The sequence below is a fragment of the Sinocyclocheilus rhinocerous genome, unplaced genomic scaffold (genome assembly GCF_001515625.1).
Source record: "Sinocyclocheilus rhinocerous isolate Xijiao unplaced genomic scaffold, SAMN03320098_v1.1 scaffold1193, whole genome shotgun sequence".
NCBI classification, from domain to species: domain Eukaryota; kingdom Metazoa; phylum Chordata; class Actinopteri; order Cypriniformes; family Cyprinidae; genus Sinocyclocheilus; species Sinocyclocheilus rhinocerous.
Window position 1 is genome coordinate 218,924 of NW_015642181.1, and position 23,059 is coordinate 241,982.

Consider the following 23,059-nt stretch of genomic DNA (forward strand, 5'->3'; position numbering starts at 1 on the left):
ATCACATTAAGAGGGAGGGGAATTTTTCTTTCAAGTAATCTCACACATCTCCTCTAGTTTTTGAAAACTGTACTCATATCGCATTACACATGAATAATTCTAAATACTGTTGGAGGGAAGGGTTTGAAAAAGTGCAGTAAGAAGAATTTGCCACATCACCCAGGAGGGAATGCCATTTTAAAGGTGCAGAACATTTTTCTAAAAGGTCACAAATATCAGGAACATGTATTTAAAAAAGAAAATGCATTACATTTTAATTTCATGTTAACTTTATAGATCGCATAACTCTGATTATGAGGTCTCGCAAAAACTTTTGACACTTTAATAGGGCCTTTCGCACCGCGGTAACCTTTTCATAGTACCAGAACTAATTGTGGAACTACCCACTTTTTGGCGTTTTCGCACCGCCGGAACTGGGTGCGATTTTAGTACCGGACTGCCTTTTTCGAGAACCAAATTAGCTCCTACTCCGGAGCAGGGTCTAACCAGCACAACTGGTACTAATCGTGACGTAAGTAGACATTGATTGGCCAAACGCGTATGAAAACGCCCTCACCCGCCATGATTTAAAACGCCGTGTAAACATTGTGTCAACTTATTTCGCAAGTATGGAGAACAGCGATAGATGGACGGACGCTGAAGTGCAGGCACTTGTAGCAAATGTAGCACTGCCAGTTGTCGTTGGAGATTCTTAGTCCTCCTTTCCGTTCTTTCAATCGCTTTACGTATACGTCGACTTTCCATGTCCATTATTGTGAAACCTGCGAGACACAACAAAAACACAGCTCCGATCACAGCGTCCTCCATCCTCCTGTTGTTAATGTTGTTCTTCTTTGTTTCCGTTGTTGAACGCCGCGCACAAATGACAACGCTGTCAACCGGCTTACGTCACTTCTTAGTACACACTCTCGGTGCGAATGCAACCCTTTAAATGGTACTGGGAAATAGTTAGTACTGTACTTTAGTACTGTACATTTAGTTCTGGAACTACTTGATGTTCCTTAGACCAGTCCATACTGATGCCGGGTCATTGGCTAAAAACTTTTTTTTCAGCTTTTCGGAGTAGCTTTTTTTAGCCACTCTGATCTCCTTTGTCAGTCTGTTTCTGGCCTGGTTGTACAAGATTTTATCCCCACTTCTGTAAGCATCCTCAAATGACGACGCTGTCAACCGGCTTACGTCACTTCTTAGTACACACTCTCGGTGCGAATGCAACCCTTTAAATGGTACTGGGAAATAGTTCACGCAAAATCGTCCCAGTACTTTAGTACTGTACATTTAGTTCTGGAACTACTTGATGTTCCTTAGACCAGTCCATACTGACGCCGGGTCATTGGCTAAAAACTTTTTTTTCAGCTTTTCGGAATAGCTTTTTTTAGCCACTCTGATCTCCTCTGTTAGTCTGTTTCTGGCCTGGTTATGCAAGATTTTATCCCCACTTCTGTAAGCATACTCTTTGACATGACAAAGTGGTTTGAGTTTCCCAGTAAACCATGGTTTATCATTATTGAATGATAGGAATGTCCTGGTAGGAATGCACACATCCTCACAGAAACTGATATATGAAGTTACAGTATCTGTGATCTCATCCAGATTGGTGGCTGCAGCTTCATAAACACTCCAAAAATTCACTTCATAAACTGCATTATATTCTGCAACAACTTGATCCATCTTGACCTGGGACTTACGCAAGGATCTTGTTTGTAGACTTCAGTTCGGCCATCAATACCATCATGCCTGACCTTCTCTCAGACAAACAGACCCAGCTTTCTGTGCCCACCCCTATCTGTCCATGGATCACCAGCTTCCTGACAGACAGGTATCAGCTAGTGAGGCTGGGTAAACTCACATCCAGGACTCTCACGAGTCCTGGATGCCCCTCAGGGATGTGTGCTCTCCCCACTGCTCTTCTCCCTGTATACGAACAAACGCACTGCAAAAGACCCCTCTGTCAAGCTCCTGAAATCTGAAGATGACACTACCATTATCGGCCTCATACACAACGGAGACGACTCTGCTTACAGACAGGAGGTTAAAGAGCTGGCTGCCGGGAGCACACTCAAAACAGTGGAGATGACAGTGGACTTCAGGAGGTACCCCCCTGCACTCCCCCACTAACCATCATGGACAGCACTGTGGCTGCAGTAGAGTAATTCAGGTTCCTGGGCACCATCATCTCTCAGGACCTGAAGTGGGACACTCACATAGACTCCACTGCTAAAAAGGCCCAGCAGAGGTTGTACTTCCTGAAAATCACTTTGGACCCCTCACACCCAGCCCACTCTCTCTTTCAACTGTTGCTCTCTGGTCGGCGCTACAAAGCACCGACCACCAGAATAAGACAAGGACAAGAACAGTTTTTTTCCCCCCACAGGCTATATTCAGACTGAACAATTAAAACTTTCATAACTATACATTATCTATTATAACTGACAAATTTATACATAGCATCTGCAAATTGTAAATTTGTAAACTACATAAACTGTACACTTGTAAATAACACCTGTACATTCATTAAAACAATTACGTTTTTTTCCTCTAGATTTCTACTTCTGTATTATATTGCATTATTTAATTTTCTGTTTTCTTACATTAGTTTTATATTTCATCTCTACTGTTTAATTCCTATGTATGTCTGCACTATCATGTATGTTTGCACTATGTCTGTTTTTTCTTTTGCACTGGAAGCACCTGTTGCCAAGACAAATTCCTTGTGTGTGTAAACATACTTGGCAATAAAGCTCTTTCTGACTTCTCCTGTACAGCTGAAACAATTCAGTCAGGCAGGTAACATTCTCCTGGCATCCGCTAAAACCCAGGCTCGCCCATCAGTTTGCCAAAGAGGGAAGCGTGACTTGTCACTCCACAGAACATGTTTCCATTGATCCAGAGTCCAGTGGCAGCATGCTTTACAACACTCAATCCGACACTTGGCATTATACTTGGTGATGTAAGGCTTGCATGCAGATGACGCATTTTTGCGCTGATATTAATGCCAGTAGAAGCTTGGGTCTCTATGGAATCAGCAGAGAGTTGGTGACTTTTACACACCATGTGCCTCGGCACTCTGTGACTTTGGTCTTCCACTTTGTGGCTGTTGCTGCTGTTCCTAAACACTTCCACTTTCCAGTAATGCCAATTACAGTTGACTGTGGAATATCTAGCAGGGATGAAATTGACTTGCTGCAAATGTGGCATTCTATCACAGTACCACGATTGAATTCACTGAGCTCTTCAGAACCATTTCTTTCAGAAATGTTTGTAAATGTAGACTGCATGGCTAGGGGCTTGATTTTATATACCTGTGGGAATGGGTCTGATTGAAACACCTAAATTCAATAATCAAGAGGTGTGTCCCAATACTTTTGTCCATATAGTGAATGTATTTCATATGTGGTGTGTTGTGAGTGAAGTAGTACAAATTTTTTTTTTATTATTTTAATAATTTTTAACAAAATTACTTTTTTAGACAAAATAATAAAAGTTCCATTTGCAAAGTAAACTGACACTTACCATCGGAAACCATCTTGTCTAGCTCAGGACTCAATATTACATCCAGAGGTTCTTCTTGTAGTGGCCGAGACCCTCGAGCAGGGCCAGGCTGAGGAGGAGCTGACTGATCATCTGGCAGAGTGCCAATGTCCAAACCATCTGAGAGAGAGAGAAAGTTAAACAGCTGCTCTCAAACTTAGTTTCTTACCTCTACTGAATAAAAAACTCAACTTCTGCAGAAAAACAGAGGTGTCATTAGGTAAACGCCTAAATCAACAATTTATTTTCTACTGTGCCTGAGTATTTGCTAAGAAAAGGAAGTAAAAAAACTGGAAGAGTGAGGATAGTTATTTCATGTCATGGCAAAACAAGGGGAAAAAGTTTCTTGCTCTCTCTTCCCTTGCTCCCTCTTTCATCTCCTCCACTAACTCAATTTTCCAAGAAAAACAGGAACCTAATTAGTGTTGCCTGCTCAACTGAGTGTGAAAAATCTCTTAAAAAAGGATGTTCTTTCATCATTGCATATCGTTTCCCATTAGAATAAATGAGAGCTTGATCAATGAAAGAGCAAGCAATTGCAATGATTACTCATAATAAATATTGTCATCACAATCAAAGAGTCAGCCATTGTGCTTTGGTCTAAATGCAGCGGTGAGCTTCCCAATGACAATTACTCTGGTTTCATGTAAAGTTCTTGTTCCAGGTTCAAAACAGGTTAAGCTCTATCAACAGAATATGTGGCATCAGTTGTGTTTACACTATAGTCATGCATTTATAAAGTCTATGGGGGCAATGCAAGTCTGTTACAGGGTTTAAAAGCTGAGATGTGTAGCTTGTATTTTTGTTTAAACACCTGTATGATTTTTTTTTTCTTACAAAAAATGTAACTATAAATGTACAATTATAAGGTTAGTAAGCAAATTTAATTACACAAATGTTAATGTGTAATGTTTTACGTGTATAAAGTCTTGTAGCTATAATTATGAAACATATAATTATGGAGGTTTTAACATTTATTTTTGTTGTTTTGCCTGACTACCACTGTAAATGCATAACCATAAAACATGACTTCATTTATTTATTTTAGTTTTTTACAAGGTGAAGTATAAGTCAAAATTATATTCTGATAGCATGTTGTCAATACAACTTAAGTTGTATTACACTTGAAACATTTCTTTAAAGGGGTCATATGATGCGATTTAAATTTTTCCTTTCTCTTTGGAGTGTTACAAGCTCTTGGTGCATAAAGAAGATCTGTAAAGTTGCAAAGACTAAAGTCTCAAATCCAAAGAGATATTCTTTATAAAAGTTAAGAGTCAGCCACGCCTACCTAAAACGGCTCGTTCTAACATGCCCCTACATATCTAGGTCACTATGTGGAAATATTTGCATAATGCGGCCCAAATGTTCACGCAAAGAAAGAAGGTGTGGTTTCAGTAACCGCAGTTAGTGTTGATGCAGCATGTCAGGGAGACGCTGTGTTTCAGTGCTAAAGCAAAAGCACTTTATTTGGCCTTCTGGATGTAGATGCAATTAGGAATCATTGGTTAAGATTTATTTACAACAGAACAGCACAACCCAGATGTTCGAATTTGTGCAACGCATTTTATGGATGACAGTTTTTTGAACCTAGAAGAGTACAAGGCTGGCCTGTGCACAAACTAAAGGCTATTTCTAAAAAAATAAAATAAAGGGTCAATTCCGACTTTGCTATGACAATCTGGCGCTTCTGAATCAGCTACTGTAAGTATGTTTTGTTATCAGTTTAAGTATTTGCTATTGACTGTTCAAATGCGGAGTTTTGCGCAGCGCAGAAAAAAAAAAACTGACCCGAAACAATAGGTAGTCCTTCAGAATGTAGGCTAGATATAGGCAGCAGTAATTTATAATCTAATATAATGCACGCAAATTTGTTCTTTACAGAACGGAGCGGGATCTGAGCGGGAATTGGTTTACGGTGAGCGTGAGCGGAATATTAACGGAGCGTTTGCTTGGGCGGTTAGAGCGACTGAGTGGAGCGCACGTCCATAGAGCGGAAAACGTAGCGGAGCGTCACACCGCTCCGCTTCGCTCACATGCTCTGGTGTCAATGGAGGGGACTTTGTTGAAAACGACACATTTGAGAGAGGCGGGGCATAGAGGACCTACAATAATGTACAGTATTTGAAAAATAATGTGTTTTTTGAACATTAAAGCATGTCAACATATTCTGTTACACCAAATACACAAAATAATGATCTTTAAAATAGCATCATATGACCCCTTTAAACCAAGCACCTTGGTCTGCACTTAAAAACAAACCCTTATTTACATATATATTGCACACATAGGTTACGCTACGAATGATAATTATCTGTCACTGATAAATTGGGTTGTAAATTTTCTGTCATGTTCTATGTTTATCTATCTGTAAAATATTTTAACATTCGGTATTTTAAATAAGAGACCACTAAACCTTTGACAAAGGTAGTGTTATCAAGTCCTGTGCTGCATTTCTTTCTTCTTATTCTGCTCTTATAAATCCTTTAGATTGTACCAGTATTCAGAACAGAATGAAGTAGCTATAAAATTATAGTACTAAATTATATATACAATTGTAAAATAAAACAAATTATAATGGTATTCGTTATAAATAAGGTAGGCCTATAAACATCTAGAAAGGCTATAAATTATATTGTGTGTGCAAGAGGCTCCGGCATGATCACGGATATTGTCCTTATCACAGCCGAAAAAAACTAAAATATTCTGTCATTTTTGGTCGTAAAGATAGGAGTAAGACATCATTTGACACTGTATTTACTTTTGATTATGCACAGTATACTCACAATAAGAACAAAGCTATGCCTTTGTAAAATAAAGAAAACAAATAGGATGAGCGTTCCACCGACTGTATCCTTAACTTTTGTATTGCAGCCGTAAAAATAAAACGAAGACATGTTTTTTTTTCCTTTTTGTTTTGTTAATTTTTTTTATTATTTAACTGAAACATATTTCATGTAGACCTATTTATTTTATTTCTATCATATGTCATTTTGTTCTACTTACCTCCATTTTTTCCTGTTGTTTATGCTCATGCAAAACGTTGAGTTATGCATATAACTACTGTCCCCAGAAGGAGGGTAACGAGGTACAACACATGGGATATCGCGCTCTTGCGCCATCTGCTGAAGACACCTATATTCACGCCTGAAAGGCCAAGATAGCGGCGGTCGGCTCCGCCCATTTTAGGCTTCAAAAATGCTCTTCTGAACCCTACGAGTGACGTCACAGACACTACGTCCATTTTTTTTTACAGTCTATGGAACTAAACCACTGAAAAGATTTTAATGGGTCACATACACTAATCCATTGTAATTTAATTTAAATCTAATTTAACATTCTAATTTTGTCGATTAACGGATAGGAAGTGAACATCGTAATGTTTAAGAATTAGCTCAGTCAGCGGAGAGTAGGCGGTCTTTAGCAGTTGTGCGTTCTCGACTACCTCTGGAAGTGGTCGAAAGTGGACAAGCTCAAAACGTTTTAGAACATGTTCACACCTGTATTTAGCACTGTCCACTTGTGATCGGATTGACGAAAATGCATCTTAATACCAGGTGTGAACAGGGCCTTAGCCTCCTTTCAATATTTCTAAAGTACTGTAGGGAATTGCTGCAATTATTATTACTATGTATCATTTACCTTATTTTTTTAAAAGAAGGGGGAAACAAATAGTTAGCTGTCATTGTTAAAATTCTATAAGTAATGGACTTTTGATACACCATACGTTAACCTTTTTTTGTAACCCTGTGGAACTTGCTTTCACACTGAAGCAGTTACATCACTCTCAAACCACTAGTTTTTCCACTGCAAGGCCATTCCACAAAGAGAAGGGAATGTGTCCTTGCAAACTAAAAAGCTGGTGATTAGGAAGAAATAAACTTATCAACTAAATTAGACCCTTGAGAAAAGAAACTGCACATTGCAAACAGCACATTTCAAGCACAAGTAAAATGTCACAGATTGCAAACAATCACAGTTGCCAACTAAGGTACAGTAGCGGCCAAACCCAACATCCATCTAAGGACAGCTTAGTTCTCACCTCAGTGTCACAACAGGTTCATGTGCAAGAAAACATGCAGTTTGTTTGTAGTTAGTAAAAAGATGCAGAAAGCCAACGATGAGTGTGTACGTTTGTCAGAAAAGGGATCATGCAGAAACTGGCACTACAAAACATCTGAGGGACTGTTTGGGGGGCTGAGAGGCCAGGAGAGGGGGGCAGCATTATTTCTACAGCCAGAGAGGCTGTGCCAACAGGGCTCTTACCGAATGGAGAGGGGGAACTGTCCACCTGGAAAGGGCATAAATCAAGACCTACAAGAACCCAAACCAGATAAAACCAAATAATTATAAAACAGAAATGCAAAAAAAAAAAAAAAAGTACTAAGAAAAAGGAGGAGGATGCTAAGACAACAATTAAAAAGAAACAGCAAACCAGGTAAAAATGCAAAATGCAAGTGTGAAAATGTGAAAGAAAAGAGGAGATGCAGTTCTGAAGACACAATTGTAGGTGTCCTTTCTGAGATTGTTAGAGCATCTGCAGAGTGAAGAGAGAGGGGAGACTATCCTATGGACAGATCTTCAGACTGAGTCTACCTGATTCAGGGCCTTGCTTGACCAGGTCATCGGACAGCATTCCCAGGAGATCATCATCTGAATGTAGAACCAGCTCGGCTAAGGGATCCTCCACATTGGCTAGAGATCAAGAAGACAAGCGTTTCTGAGCACGAGTATCCACACTAATCACCAAGTGCTCTTTCATTAAATGTTACCAAGGGCCGGGCGGTAAGACATATTCTGTGTGATGGTGGAAATGTGTCAACTGGATCTTCTTGATAACACGTGTGCAACTTCTGCCATTTGGACATGGTTTGTATTTTAAAAACACAATGTCATGAACAAAACTACTGTGTCATGAGAAGCTCTGACCCCAAACCCAGTAAGCTGCTTTTTAAAGTCACCATGAAATCTGAATTGCTAATTATATTTTTTTATGGAATATTTCAGTATAAATACTTTGTGCATGTGCCATCATAATCATGCTATCAAAAACATTAACTTCCCCTTCTCCTCGCAACATTTCTTATGACATGTGCACCAACAATCTGTCCAGCAACTGGTGACACACGAGATTGTAGAAATAGCAAACGACAATAATCAAATCAATTAAGTCAAGTAAAATTTAAGTTCTGCCCAACATCATTCAAGAAGCCGTTTCACTTAGATCTACACCACAATAGGGGAGATAAGACGATTGTAACATCTGTTTTAATGCAGACTTTAAGACCAGTATCAAAAGTCACAATACAACCCATTTAGTCAAATTCTAAGGCAGCACTGAATGTATCTGAATGTATTTTGTGAACAAAAATCCATCCAAGATGACATTATGTGAGAGAAAAATAGCTATAAATACAATAATTTTATTTAATATTGAATATTTTTTATATAAAAGACTTAAAAATAACAAATTTACCCAGTACTTGTGTGTGCTGTGCAACTGAAAGCATCTTGAGCCTCTTCTGTGTTCCAGTGCAATTTTTGTAAATCATTCATCGTCACCTTCTGAGGCTGCATTTCAGTTAGGAAGCGGACTTAAAAGGTAGCTGCCTATGTTTCATGTAAACCACGAGGCAGCTCACTAGATTTTGGAACAGAGCCACAATATTAGAGTAATATAAAATTGCTCATATTGCTGTATGCACCTCAAACATTGGGGGTGACGTCCTACTAAATTAAAAGATTTTTAAATGACATTCTCGGTCAAGTGCTATAAGATTTTAGTCATACCACCCACCCCTAATGTTAGCTGAAATATTCTTTATAATTTCATGTGCGTTAAATGCATAAAGATGTATGCATAATAAGATTACCAAATCAAACACTTGTTTCAAGACTAAAACGCCACGAAAGGGTTAAATGCAAGAATCTGCAGAGCAGAAGGAGAAGGTTCACTCTATGAGAGATGAAAATCTCTAAGGACAAACAAGCGGCCCTGAAAGCCTTCAAATAGCTTTGTGATTGCTCTCCAAACGAATACGCACAGGCCTTCTAAACACTGCACTGTGACTGCCAGCTTCATATCCTCCCCCAGAGAGCTCCGACAGGGAATTCAGAAAAGTGCTGGCAAATTGGGTTTTAAAAAACATGTTAGGTTGGCTACGAGCAGAGGTCTGCTGGCCTGGGTGTAAATGAGGGTTGACAGAACTGAGGATAAGGAGAAATGGTGAAGAATGAGGCATCTGAACAAGCTCTTCAGCCTATAAGAGTATGCAAATCAGGGCTGAAGAGGACACAGAATGGGGGCAGATGGGGGCAAAAAAAGTTTGTCTTCTTTAGTCCCTGTGGCAAACCATGAACCTAGACAGTCTCTAATGCAAACCACTGGAGTTACACTGTAGGATTCTGCAGTGCCGTTGGGTCGTGTGATGCATTCAGTGTGTGCATATGGGTAAGCGGGAGGAACTGTGATAATGTGCATTATACCTCTCTGCAGAATTCACTGCAATCTAGAGCAGAAAAATGTGACCTGACTGATCACAGCAGAAGAAACAAACTTTTCTCTAAACAAAGGCAATTCACAGCGGAGGTAGGAAATACCTCTGGACAGCACTGTGTTTCTATTTAGAAAATATGTGTGTAGACATATATTCTTCAGCTCTACTCATCTACATATATTTCTAAATATGAAGGTACAGCTGAACATACGCAGTGGCCCTGCTTTAGACGAGACAGGAGTGGAAGTGGTACTCAGAAGCGGGCCAGATAAAGGGTCCAGGAAGCTGCTGCTCTGTGATTTGCTGTCTGCATGGCTGGATTCTTCCTCCACAATCCCTGTTTCCAGAGCTGACTTGGTCTGTTTGCTTTTATCCAGAAGTTCTTTCCCAAAAAACGCTTCCTGTAACATATACATGTACCCAATTTAATATTGCACACGCACACCATGTAAATACTAGATTTCCACATTTTCAAGAAAATGTGAGTTGTGTTTGCCTATGCAAAAATTGGACAAAATGGGTGGTTTTCTAGGGTGATCTGAATGGTTAATCCAAGTCTCTATGATATTTTGCTGTCTAGATATGGCTCAGGTCCATCCTTCAGTGTAAAAGATTCATAATCATAGATTTTTTTTTTTGCAGCATTTTCTGATTTTTTTTCTGCTCTAAATGTCAAAAGTTTGCCACAGTGCTACATGGTAAAGCAGGTTTGTAGCACTTCTGAATATCTAACAGTATCAAACTATAAATGTGATGACTCCCTGCTGTGTTAAAACATTAAAGGCCTAATGTGCTGCAATTTAAATCATTGATTCAAGACATTCCTCTGGTGATAACCTTTATGTCTAATTTCAGATTTGACATACAGGAACGCCTAAAGTGACAGCTGTTACAGTTAATGCATCACAGCATCTCCATGCTGAGCATGATGGGATTTTTTTTAAGAGCATGTGTCATCCTTGCACATGCTCACAAAATCCCTGATCACTACATTTAGCTCTTCAGTTCAAACACATTCAGCTCTGGTGTGTAGAAAGGTCCTGACAGGGATGCTTATGCTTATTGAAAGAACTAGCAATTAGAAGACACTTTTATCTAAAGTGACTTATGTAGTTTACTTGTTACAGGTTTATTCCCCTGGAGTGGCTTGTGGTTAAAATAATATCCCAGATTCAATACAAGTTAAGCTCTATTGACAACATCTGTGGAGTGTTCTCGATTTCCAAAGAAAACAATTTTGACTCAGTTTGTAAAGACAAGCAAAATATAAGTACAACAGGAAAGGCATTCCAAAGAGTTTAAATTGTATACCCCCCTTCAACAATAAAACAATAATTAACCCTAAATATGGGGTAAACAATCAACTGTGGGATTGACCTGTAGGTACGAGGGGAAGGCCTCCTCGAGTTTGGTTTTCTTCTTCCTGTATCTCTTCTTGACTTTCTCCAGAGGCTCGCTAACGATGGGAGTCCCATCCACAGGAGTGTCTGGTTCATTCCAACCTGGTGAAAAGATAAACTTGATGCAAAAACAAAGAGTATTCACCAAAATAAATACACATCAAAACCTGAGATGTCCAGACCATACCTTCTTCCTTTCCTGTGAAGTTCTCTATAAGTGAGCTTGTGGAGTCTTTCCGACTGACAGAAGGCATGCCTTTCCCCTGCCCTGCTTTGCTCCTCTGACGCACCATAAACCCACCGATACCTAAATAGGGAAGATGGGGAACCAAAATATAATTGAGCTTAAAATAGTGTCACTTAAAAAAAAAGAATAATAAAAAAACAGCTGCAGGACCCCTAAACTAGGTGATGAATGCAATCAGGAATTAATAACATGGGATCCTGACAATGGCGTCTTGACATTCATCTCCATAATTCAAGATGACGTATTAGCTTGGGCCAGGAGAGGGTGATTCATCTTGGCTATGCTCCTGGAGCAACCATTTCAGGTAAGTCTATTTCTGGTTGTACCACATTGGCTGAGTCTGACCCAACAACCCCCACTCCACCACAGTTTACCGTATGGACACAGAATGAGGAGAGACATTTAGGTTGGTTTATGTACTGTAAACAGTGTAAATACTTCAATAAGAGGATACAAGGATAAGAAAAAAAATAAAATAAAATACAAGACTATCCAAATAAAGAGCACTTAAACACTGCTTCTCTCATCTCAAAACATTTTTGCCATTTGTATGTATTCATCCCTTTCCAAAAAATGTGGGGGTTCTTTAAAAAACAAAAATAATGCACATAAGTCTAAACTGTATGCATTTATATTAAAAATAAAGAAATGGAAGGTAGTGCTTAAAAAGGACATTACTTTAGAGAGATTACTTCTTTAGTCAGAAAAAAGCTCTAAGAGAATGCTCTTTCTGGAGTACTCCCCAACAAGGAGCTTTAAAGAGCAAAGCACTGTGGGATGCTATTTAAGGTCCAGAATTTGCAGGCGCACTATTTCACAGTCCAGTGGAGCTGTCCTTTCTGATACAGCAAGTGCACGTTTCTCTCTCGCTCTCTCACCAGGTCTGTACGGCTTCCTCTTCCTCTTCTTGTTGCTGTCGCTGCCGTCGGCCCCTTTCAGGTGGTCATCACAGTGCTCACGCTCGGGGCTGGAGTCAGATTTCCTATCACAGTCCATCGGGTTGCCCTCTGCAATGCGGCCAAACAACACAGAGCACTCTAGATGCTGACAGAATATTCTCTAAACCGCACAAAGATACATACACAAGAAACACAGCGTGCACGACTCACTAGACAGTGTGGTTCAGTAGTTGACTTTAACCGCAGAATTCACACACATAATGAAAACAGAACACACACATTTGCGTTCAATGCCATCTGACTTGTATAAAGATGACAAAAAACAAAGAAAGGTATAAAGGCGGGTGAAGGAAAATAACAGGGATTGTTTTGAAAAAATTCTTGGCACATTCCACAAAAAAAAAAAAAAATTACTTAGTTTTAACAAAACAGAACACACACATTTGCGTTCAATGCCATCTGACTTGTATAAAGATGACAAAAAACAAAGAAAGGTGTAAAGGCGGGTGAAGGAAAATAACAGCAGAGGATTGTTTTGAAAAAATTCTTGGCACATTCCACAAAAAAAAAAAAAAATTACTTAGTTTTAACAAAGGATGAAAAGAGAAATTTAATCTTCAACAACATTTTCTATTGTTTTTCCACTTCTTTTATATAAAGTTCAGAATTGATGAAGCCCTGTAATTAATGGGGTGTAAATCATGTGAATCGTACGTTTAAGTCTTAGAATTCAACTTTTAACGTTAACCCAGGAGCTGGAGTTATTCAAGACCTTTAGTTTAAAGTTGTAAATTGCCATTTTATATATGATATCTGGCAGTGAGGGTGTTTTAAACTGTTGGCCCCATTCCTCCTCATTACCCCCCGCCTGCTCTCTCAGACTGGCACTACGATGGAGGGGTTGGCCATTAATTCAGTTCGAGCCGCCCAGCCTCTGATCACTGGAAGGCCAAGGCAGGTATAATTTGCTGACTGCTGTTTTCAAAGGCTCTCTTCTCTCTCCAAGTTAAATTCATTACATGGCTCACCTTCTTGTCGATTTCTCTCTCTCTCAAATCACTCCACTCTGTTTTCTATATTTTCCAACAAATCTAATTCAAATAAAATCTAATTCAAAATATTAACAAAAACAACAATAGGATATCAATGATACTAAAAGAACAACCGTTTGATTCAGAAATGGTCCTTGAAAACAAAATCTAATGGTCTAGCGGTAGTGACTGACAAAATGTTTCTTTCTTCTTTTCTTTTTTTTTTTTCAGAGCAGGGTGGCCAATATGCACAAAATTCAATTTAAATGTGATGCGTGCAATGTTTTCACATTAAAACACTTTCTCTCATCATCCCGTTTTAATATGTAGAGACAAGAATTTGAGTTTCTTTGAGCACATTAGGACTGACTCGGCCAGTGGTGTGGAAACGTCACCTTTAAGCACAAACACATTCTTTACCTCTACTGTCGCCCAAGTCTCCATCTCTGAAGAGCTCAGGCTGGGGGTCAGGGGGTGTTTGCAGCACGGCCACACTATTCTGATTGATGATTTTCAGCTTAAGTTTGGGTTTGGGTCGTCTGCGGCGGGCGGTCTGGACACATAAACTCTGGAGCTGACACAAGCCTGACTCAGTCAGACACACGCCATCCTGAGTGTAGGTCCGCTGGAATTCTGGCACAGAACAAGAACAGAACACAGCGATGCTGACTGCAAGAGTCCGCCGAAACTGTTGCTCTGACGCTTCAGCAATTTAAGCAAACTACACAGCAAACTGTTGAAGCAAAGTGAAATGGAGAAAAAAAAAGTATTTATACATACCATTTTCCTTGACTTTTGTAAGAATCTGTGCCACTACAGGAGGCTCGTTGATGTCCATGAGCTTTGCCACTGTGACACCTGTAACAACACATAAGCAAGATGGAAGCTTGACTTATTTCAAGTTAACACTGCGTATTCACAGTCATTTGTTTAGTTATTTATTGCAAAGAGGACAGTCTGGAGCCATTAAAGGCAGATTACATTAACTGCTGCTTCATTCACATGAACAGGTTGCAGCTTGATTTAAAATTCAGCCCATCTGCTTTTTTTAATGAACCAAATTTTGCTGGAACAAAGTTTCATTGACCAAATCACTCTAGTGTCCATCTGTTACTGAAAAAATTGGGCATCAACATGCACATCATACAGAAATCAACAAGAGATAATTCCTCAAGCGTATTCACCTGAGGTTACGATTAGGGCATTTTTGTTCAGCCGTGCAGCAAAAATCAGATTTGTTTTGGCATATCTAAATCAAATCTGTATAGTTCTTTGTAGTTTGAACAAACGGAACGAGGCATGAAATCAATTTACAAACTCAATCCAAACTACAAACACAAGCTGATTAAATGTGATTTCTGAATATGTTTGTGGCTCTTACCAGGCGTGGACATGGTTTGCGTTCTACATAGACAGCAGTCAAAGCCCTCATCTGTTGCGCTCTCCACCTCTTCATCAGAGTTCAGCCCCTGACATGAGGCATGAACCCACCTGCAGACCAAACGTCATGATTAGGCCACATTCGCAACCAGTCAGCCATTAAGAATAAGTCACAAAGAAAGCAAATATCACATGCTCAACATGATGAATATTTTCCCCCATCAACACCTGCGTTTATTCATGTACTAATCTACTGCTGAGCCATTTCCCAGAAAACTCTTTTATTTGGTCCTTATGGCATTTGGCATGATGGAGTGCCACCCACCTGTCACACTGCCGGCACTGCAGGATGAGCTCTTCCTCTCTGTAGCTGCGTGCACACACAGGACATACCGTGAGACTCGCACACGGACCGCATTGCGTGTAGTTATTCTGCCACTCACAGCACTGGCCAGGCGATGTAGCTCCACAATGAGTACACAATACACACCTGATGGAGAACAATGCAGTTACCAATATATAATACATGAGCAAATCACGTTTTCCCAGAAACATACACTTTTAATCATAAACAACTAAATCCATTCTTTTACACTCATTTTGTGGCCTTTCTGTGAATGGGCACGACTCTTGTTTGCACATGGCTTAGCATCGACTGTGCTGCCTTAAAAATAAATATTTAAATGGCTCCAATCCAGGTAAAGCTCTGACTGAATGCGCCACAATGCACTGCAAACCCAGCTCTGTTTGAATGAGGATTACATGTGACATTACAGCAAATATGTAGGAAATCCCTTTCGATCTTGTTTGAAAACAGCTGCTAAAGATCAAGCGAGTGTTAGATTGGTAGAGAGAGAGAAAGCTAACAAAGCTAACAAAGAGGTGCTAAAGCATTGAGAGTGGGTGTGAGATTTAAATGGATGAAATGGAGAGAGAATGTCATAGACTTGTGAATCCATAGCACCTGTAAAGAAAATGTCCAGGTTATATTTCACTCCAAAATTAAGAGAAAGAAATAAGGACAATATTTTGCATAAAGAAACTGAAGGGATCATTAGGGTAATTAAAATTTTGCATAATGATGTTCTGAAACATTTTTAGGACAATTACATACACTTTCCTCACAAATAAGTCCACATGACTAATGCACTAATTACAAGTGTTCTGAAGCCATATTACAGCTTTCTCTGAGAAACAGTTCAAAATGTAGCTCATTATTCATGAAAAATGTTCCTTTCCACTGTAGCTCTCAAATATGGAACTAAAATAGTCTTAAAATGAATATATTTACTAAATATGATTCACAAATGCAAAAGCTAATTGAATGCAAAAGCAAATTTGCGTAACTTAGGGTGCTTTCACACTTGGTTCGCTTGCCTGGTCTGAACCAGAGTTCGATTGCTCCCCCCTCCCCCTGCACCCGCTGGACTGCGTTCATATTATTTTATTTGGGCCCGAACCGCGGTTCATTTGCGTCATCAAGCCAGCAGCTGTTTACCCCCTTGCTTAGTAATGACGGTGCAGGAGAAGGCAGCAAATGCATAACATTGCTCTCTGCACTTTTATATATTTACGTTTTTGAACTGTTCGTTTTGTTTACAAAGCTTCGGTATATAACGGCACTTACGTCTGTTTTACGAATGTACTGCAAATGCTCTAAAGAACGCTAAAGGTGAACAGAAATGAGATATACAACTCAGCGCCTCAGTCACGCTTGTCAGGAAAGTGAGTAAAACACACACAAACACACATTATTATCAAATAATACGTCATTAATAGTGGTTCACTTCCGCGATTTGGTATGATTGCGTTCACATCAGCAGCGAACCGTACCGGAGTTCACATGAACCGTACCCCAGACCACCCTTTTTAAGCGGACTCGGGTACGTGAACCGCGGGTGCGCACCCGAGTTCGGAAAACAGCGTTTACATCATCCAAACTAACCGAACTCTGACGTCAATCGAACCTGGGTGTGCACCAAAAGTGCTAGTATGAAAGCACCCTTATTTGCAAACTATACTAGTGCTGTCAAATCGATTAATCACAATTATTCGCATCCAAAATAAAAGTTTGTGTTTACATAATATATGTGTGTGTACTGTGCATATTTATATATATATATATACACATACATGTATATATTTAAGAATTATATATATATATATATATATATATATACACATAAATATTTCTTAAATATATACATGTATATGAGTGTATAATTATACACAGTACACACACATTGGATACACTCATAGATTTTCATGTGCCTATGTTAAGAGTTTTTAAGATGTTTTTTTCAATCAAAGCATTTGTGAATCATTATTCATTTTGAGGCTATTGTAGCTCCATACAAACATTTCACTCCCCAACCTGCATATTCTAAACTGGCAGGTCACATTCAGTTACAATACAAACAAGAAAACAATGTGTTAATTTATGCAATTAATATGGGCTTGCAAGTACTCTTGATGGTTAAAAAAAAATGACAACGATGAAGACAGAGCTATGAAAGCACCAAACTGGGCTGCAGTCCAAAGCTGCATCTAATTTTAGCAAAGACTTCTGTTTGTGTGTGTGTGTACATACCACTTGCACTTCCAGCTGCCTTTGGGTACATTCTGCAGTGGTGGGCCCAGACAGTATGTGTGGTAGCTAATGTCACAGTCATCACAGAGCAGCAAGCGCCCGGGGTCATTGGCCTGCCCACATGCCTCACACACTGTGCACTCCAGACAGCGCCAGCCTTTACTCAACACCACTTTTGTGATCTAAAACAGACAAACACACACACACACCTGAGGTCAGAGGACACAGATCAAGCACTAAAGGGCAATGGAGGGTTATATATTTAGCAGGCTATAATCTGGATGGATATAAAAACACAAAGAACACAGCCGTAAGATATCTCTAGAGTCAGAGTTATTTGTCAGAAGGATTTGCTGGCATTTACAGATCAATTTATGTGGGTGGTGACAAATCAATCTAACCACATCATCCTGTACTAACAAGCATGTCCAGTACGCCTGCTGTTCACTAGCAACTCTGGGTTTGTACTCTACTGGGGAAAGGGACCATTTGATGCATATAATGAAGGAAAACTTCATATGCTTGACATGACAACTTGATAACCTATTTAAACATGCAAAGTTTGAGTTAACAGAACAGTTCATATAAAATTAAAAAATTAAAATGAAATCAAATATACATTTATGAAATTTATGAAAGATGAGAGATTTCTGTGCCTCTGTTAAAAGTCCACAAAACCAACACTTGGAACTTCAAAATAATCCATATGAATCGAGCAGTTTAATTCAAGTGTTCTGAAGAGACACAATCACTTTACATGATGAACACATTCATTTTAGGCTTTTATTCACATTGATCAACACACATACATAGAGCATATTAAAATTAAAAGCTCAACTGTACTTGCTTGACGCATGAGAACCAATGAGGTTTTGTATGGTTGAGCTGACGTTGACCTAAATTAAAACTGTTTATCATATAAAGCAATCACGTCTGTTCAGAAAACTCTGAATAAACCACTAAATTCAACTGGACTGCTTCTTCAATATCTTAACAAAAGTTTTGAATCTCGTTAAGTCATAAAAAAAAATAATATATATATATATATATAATATTTTTTCTCTGCTTCAGCTCAGAGTAAAATTCTTCATCCACTTTCATTGTATGAAAACAGTAGCATTTTTCCTTTTGTGTTAAATGGAAAAAAGAAAGTCAAATGAGTTTAGAACAGCATGAGGGTGAGAAATAGCAGCATTTTCATCAATTATCTTTAAATAAATGTCATTGTTCTGTTATCTAGGATAAGAGCAATTATCTTCAGCAGCTGTGATTGTTAATAGTCAGCTGTTTGCACAGACCAACTGGATGATTGAATGAGAGGAAGACAGCTCTTTCACAGGTGCTTGGCTTAGACATCAGAATGCATGACACCTGGCCATGACATTTGCCTGTTTGATACTAAAAAAAAAAAACTAATTCTGATGGGACAAGATGTTGTAAAATAGCTGATAAATGTGCACCTGTGAATATCCATCAGCTAAATTCTATTCTAATGTACTAAGCTGAAATAAAACAAAGAAGAACTTTATGTTGCTTGGCAACCTTAAACAGCCTGCAGATAAGCTAATGAACTACATTATGGATTCCCAACAAGGGGTACATGTTCCCTCAGGTGGTACTTGCAGATTCCAGGGGGTAAAAAAAAGCTATTTAAAATAAAATATCAGGGCTCTCTTTTTTTGGTAGGGAAGATCTTAACACATTTAGTTCACTTTTTTAAGGAAATTAAGTATAATATGAGTTTTAAGGAACACATTTTTGGTTTGGTTTTGATGAAGGGGTACTTACTGATGGAGTTTGAGGGGTAAATAAGACAATAAATGTCAGGATAGACAAAACTATATTACTGTGGTTATTATTAATAATACATTTATAGAACTCTAGTGTTCTTATCATATTGCTGGTGCTGCCATTTTAAAAACTTAATAAGTCACTCTCCACGACTAACAATCACTTTAATGCACCACCGCCACTTGAGGTTTATTACTTTAATTGTTCTTAATCAGGCTTACACTGAATCTCCGTGCACAGAACTCCACATTAATCTCAGCAGATTTCAGAATCTGCACTGGGAATATTAGGGGGGGGGGGTGGAATCAGTAGAATCCATCTGGGCCTCTTATATTAAATGAAGATCAGGACGTTTCTGGCATATCTCAAAGCGCTGAGAGATACCGAAAGCACCCTGACGTATTCTTCTGTCACTGCTGTCTTTACGTGATAAAGATCTCTGCTTTAGTCTATCAACATAAGGCACGGTCTTTAAAGTCTGCTTCATAATCCTCTTAACATTTTACTCATTACCCTCGGGCTGCTTTCATCCAGGTCCTCTCACACACTGACCTGTCACACTTATCTCACACACCATTAACCTTCACTCCAGATAAGAGCAGCTCATAAACGGTGCTGAACTGTGCTGGTGAACTGGGTCAGCTGTGAAAGATGGGGGGTGGTCTTACCTTAATATTGACGCAGAAGGGGTGGTAGCACTGGCCGCACTGGGAGCAGGCTAGCAGTCTGCCCTCAGCACCCTGACCAAAGCTCCCACACACCACACACATGTCCTGGAGACACAAGAGAGATCAGACATCCAACTGTGAAGTTAATTCTCACACCCATGCTTATATAAAGATCAACTAAGGCACATATTTTTAAGAGCAGGGTCAGGTGTTTTCACTGTGTTAACTGAACTACAGCTGTGCAGCCTTAGTGCATGTTGTTGATGATGTTGATAAGTGTGCAGATAAATTTTGAGGCTACTGTATGGGACAAAAAACACGAAACCACTAAGCGAAAAAGCAAAAATGTTTCCTTTTGCCTTAAGTTCACTTCTATTTTGACTTTGAACTCATAGACTTACTTGTTTAAGTGTGAAGGAGTCAGAGGTGGAGAACAGGACTACAGTGTTGTGCATGGAGTTTTCCTCCTCTTCTTTTACCACATATGGAGAATCCATTAAGCTCACCTGTAACAGAGCACATGACATCGGTTTACATTTGCTCAGGTCACATCCAGCTGTTTGTAACATATTACTATACTGTGTCTAATGACATCATGGTTGTTTCTGGAAAAAAATGAAATGTAATTATGCAACCAAAAAGGTAAGCATTAAAGGGGTCATATGATGCGATTTCAATTTTTCCTTTCTCTTTGGAGTGTTACAAGCTCTTGGTGCATAAAGAAGATCTGTAAAGTTGCAAAGACTAAAGTCTCAAATCCAAAGAGATATTCTTTATAAAAGTTAAGACTTGTCCATGCCCTCCTAAAACGCCTCGTTTAAACACGCCCCCACATGTCTACGTCACGATGTGGGAAGATTTGCATAACGCCGCCCAAATGTTCACGCAAAGAAAGAAGGCGTAACTTTATCTCGCTGTAGTAAAAATCGACGCGTTTCAGAAAGGCGGGGCATAGAGGAGAAACAATAATGTACATTATGTGGAAAATAATGTGTTTTTTTAACCTTAAACCGCATAAACACATTGCATTACACCAAATACACAAAATAATGTTCTTTTTAGCAACATCATATGACCCCTTTAAAAACAGCTATGGACAATATATACTCAATTAATTGATATAATTGGTAATTAATTTACATGGTACTCAAATCCCAATATAGACTATAAACTTGCTTGAATTACCTGGATTTAGCTAGGCTATTACAGTAGTACAGTTTTTATGCCTGCACTAGATTTTTTTTTTCCAACTAATGCATACATTGGGCCCATCGTGTCTTAAAGGGAAAATTCTGTCATAATTACTTATTATCATCAATTAATTATTATCATGTCCAAACCCATTAGACTTTTGCATTTTTTTTTTTTTTTCAAAACTTGAGAGATTTATTTTCACACGTAAACATTTTCAACAGTATACACATCAAATATGGTAAATGGAAGTTAAAACGTACTTGCTTGAAGTGTGAGTACAAACCTCACTGCTTCTTGCAGGAGCTCATACATGTTTGCATAACAAGCAAACCTCACTGGTCCTTGTGCATCAAGCAAGTACGGTTGAGCTGCAATTGACCATATTTGATGTGTTCCATGTATGTGTGTTGATTAATGTTTTGATTCATTGGGATTACTTTTACAATGTCTTTATTAACAATTTGAATCTTTGGTGAAAATGGACAGACATCCCTCAGGTTTATACAGAAATATCTTTGTGTTTTAAAGATGAATAAAAGTGTTATGGGTTTGGAACAACATGAGGGTGAGTGATTGATGACAATTTTCATTTTTGGGTGATCTATCCCTTTAAGTTTGCAATGCACCGTAAAAATAGCACTGCTATTAATTAAAAAAAGTAAAAACAGTTTGCAGTACTGGTTACGCAATGCAGGGTCACGTTTCTTACATGTGCAATGTGAATGTTGTATTTATATTATATTATTATTCATTATCTGTTAACAGATAACATCTAGATGAAAAAATATGCAAAATGTATTCAACTTATAGATGAGGAGAAAAGTAATGCTGCTTTGTTTAGTTGGTGTAATGGGCTTCATAAGATTGGACCGTTTAAATTTAGAGGCTTGTCATGGTGAAAATTCACAGGCCTTTACGTCACAATTTAGTGTGCCATTGGTTTGTAATGAGACTGGCTGACAAAGTAAAGATGTTCATTGTGTGTGTAAACTACAGGACGGCTGCTGAGTACAAAATTGCCTATTTTATCATATTGGCAGTCAAGTATATGCTGGCTTAATCTCCCTCATCACAAGTCGCTTGTGTTGGGGAAAATGTCAGCATTTGCTATTTTGAAAAGGCCATTTGGGCTGGGAACTGCTGCTGAAGCTCTGCTGAGCGTGAGTGCATTTCTCAGGCTTTAATGTGAGCATTAGGCACATCTGAGTGCTGTTTTATTTATGCTTGTAGAGGTGGGGGCTTCATACCCCAGGGGTCACCACTGGGCTGCTCTCCATCTTTAGCCTGGAGCGTCCCCTGCCACCTCTCCCAGAGAGGTTAGCTCCCCTGGGTCGCCGCCTTCCAGGAAAGCCAGATCCACGACCCTAGCAGACAAAGACAGGGAGAAAGGATATCATTTCATTTCTTTGAAGGCACACTTTGGGAAAATTGAGTGTGATGTATAGCACTAATGGGCGAATACACAATGCACTCCATAAACCAGCATGGGAATATCATGATGACTTTAATGTGCTTTATATCTGGCCATTAAGTTTTCTACAGACTCATTGTATTATAATAGCATCACTGATTTAAAACTCACTAAAAATGGTAAAAGAGCTGATTTCACTGAAAATGCTTTTGCTGTTTAGGAGAAATTATTTCCAGAACCCACCTATAACCTAGCTTGACATGGTGGAAAACTTTCAAAAATCATCCATCCATCCCAAGATCTGACCTTCTGAGGTTCAGCCCAACTCCCTGAACACTACACTGACTTACAGATCACATTTCAGGCCAGGCTTCTGCCAACTCGCCCTGCTTCTGAAGGTGTCACATTGCGTTTGCAACG

The 23,059-nt window shown here is 39.0% G+C and overlaps 1 protein-coding gene across 1 annotated transcript in view; it reads right to left on the reverse strand.

The window, feature by feature from the left end:
- The window catches only part of LOC107755698 (histone-lysine N-methyltransferase 2C-like), a 170,251-nt gene that overhangs the window by 30,438 nt on the left and 116,754 nt on the right, over nt 1-23,059 (reverse strand). The window contains exons 15-29 of the mRNA XM_016572585.1: nt 22,476-22,592; nt 20,436-20,540; nt 20,035-20,139; nt 17,576-17,757; nt 15,311-15,475; nt 14,987-15,096; nt 14,386-14,463; nt 14,026-14,238; nt 12,554-12,682; nt 11,616-11,735; nt 11,406-11,530; nt 10,240-10,429; nt 8,128-8,226; nt 7,798-7,845; nt 3,514-3,651 (exon numbers count right to left, since the gene is read on the reverse strand). Coding sequence (XP_016428071.1) covers nt 3,514-3,651; nt 7,798-7,845; nt 8,128-8,226; nt 10,240-10,429; nt 11,406-11,530; nt 11,616-11,735; nt 12,554-12,682; nt 14,026-14,238; nt 14,386-14,463; nt 14,987-15,096; nt 15,311-15,475; nt 17,576-17,757; nt 20,035-20,139; nt 20,436-20,540; nt 22,476-22,592 — 1,924 coding nt within the window. The remainder of the gene's footprint in view (nt 1-3,513; nt 3,652-7,797; nt 7,846-8,127; nt 8,227-10,239; nt 10,430-11,405; nt 11,531-11,615; nt 11,736-12,553; nt 12,683-14,025; nt 14,239-14,385; nt 14,464-14,986; nt 15,097-15,310; nt 15,476-17,575; nt 17,758-20,034; nt 20,140-20,435; nt 20,541-22,475; nt 22,593-23,059) is intronic.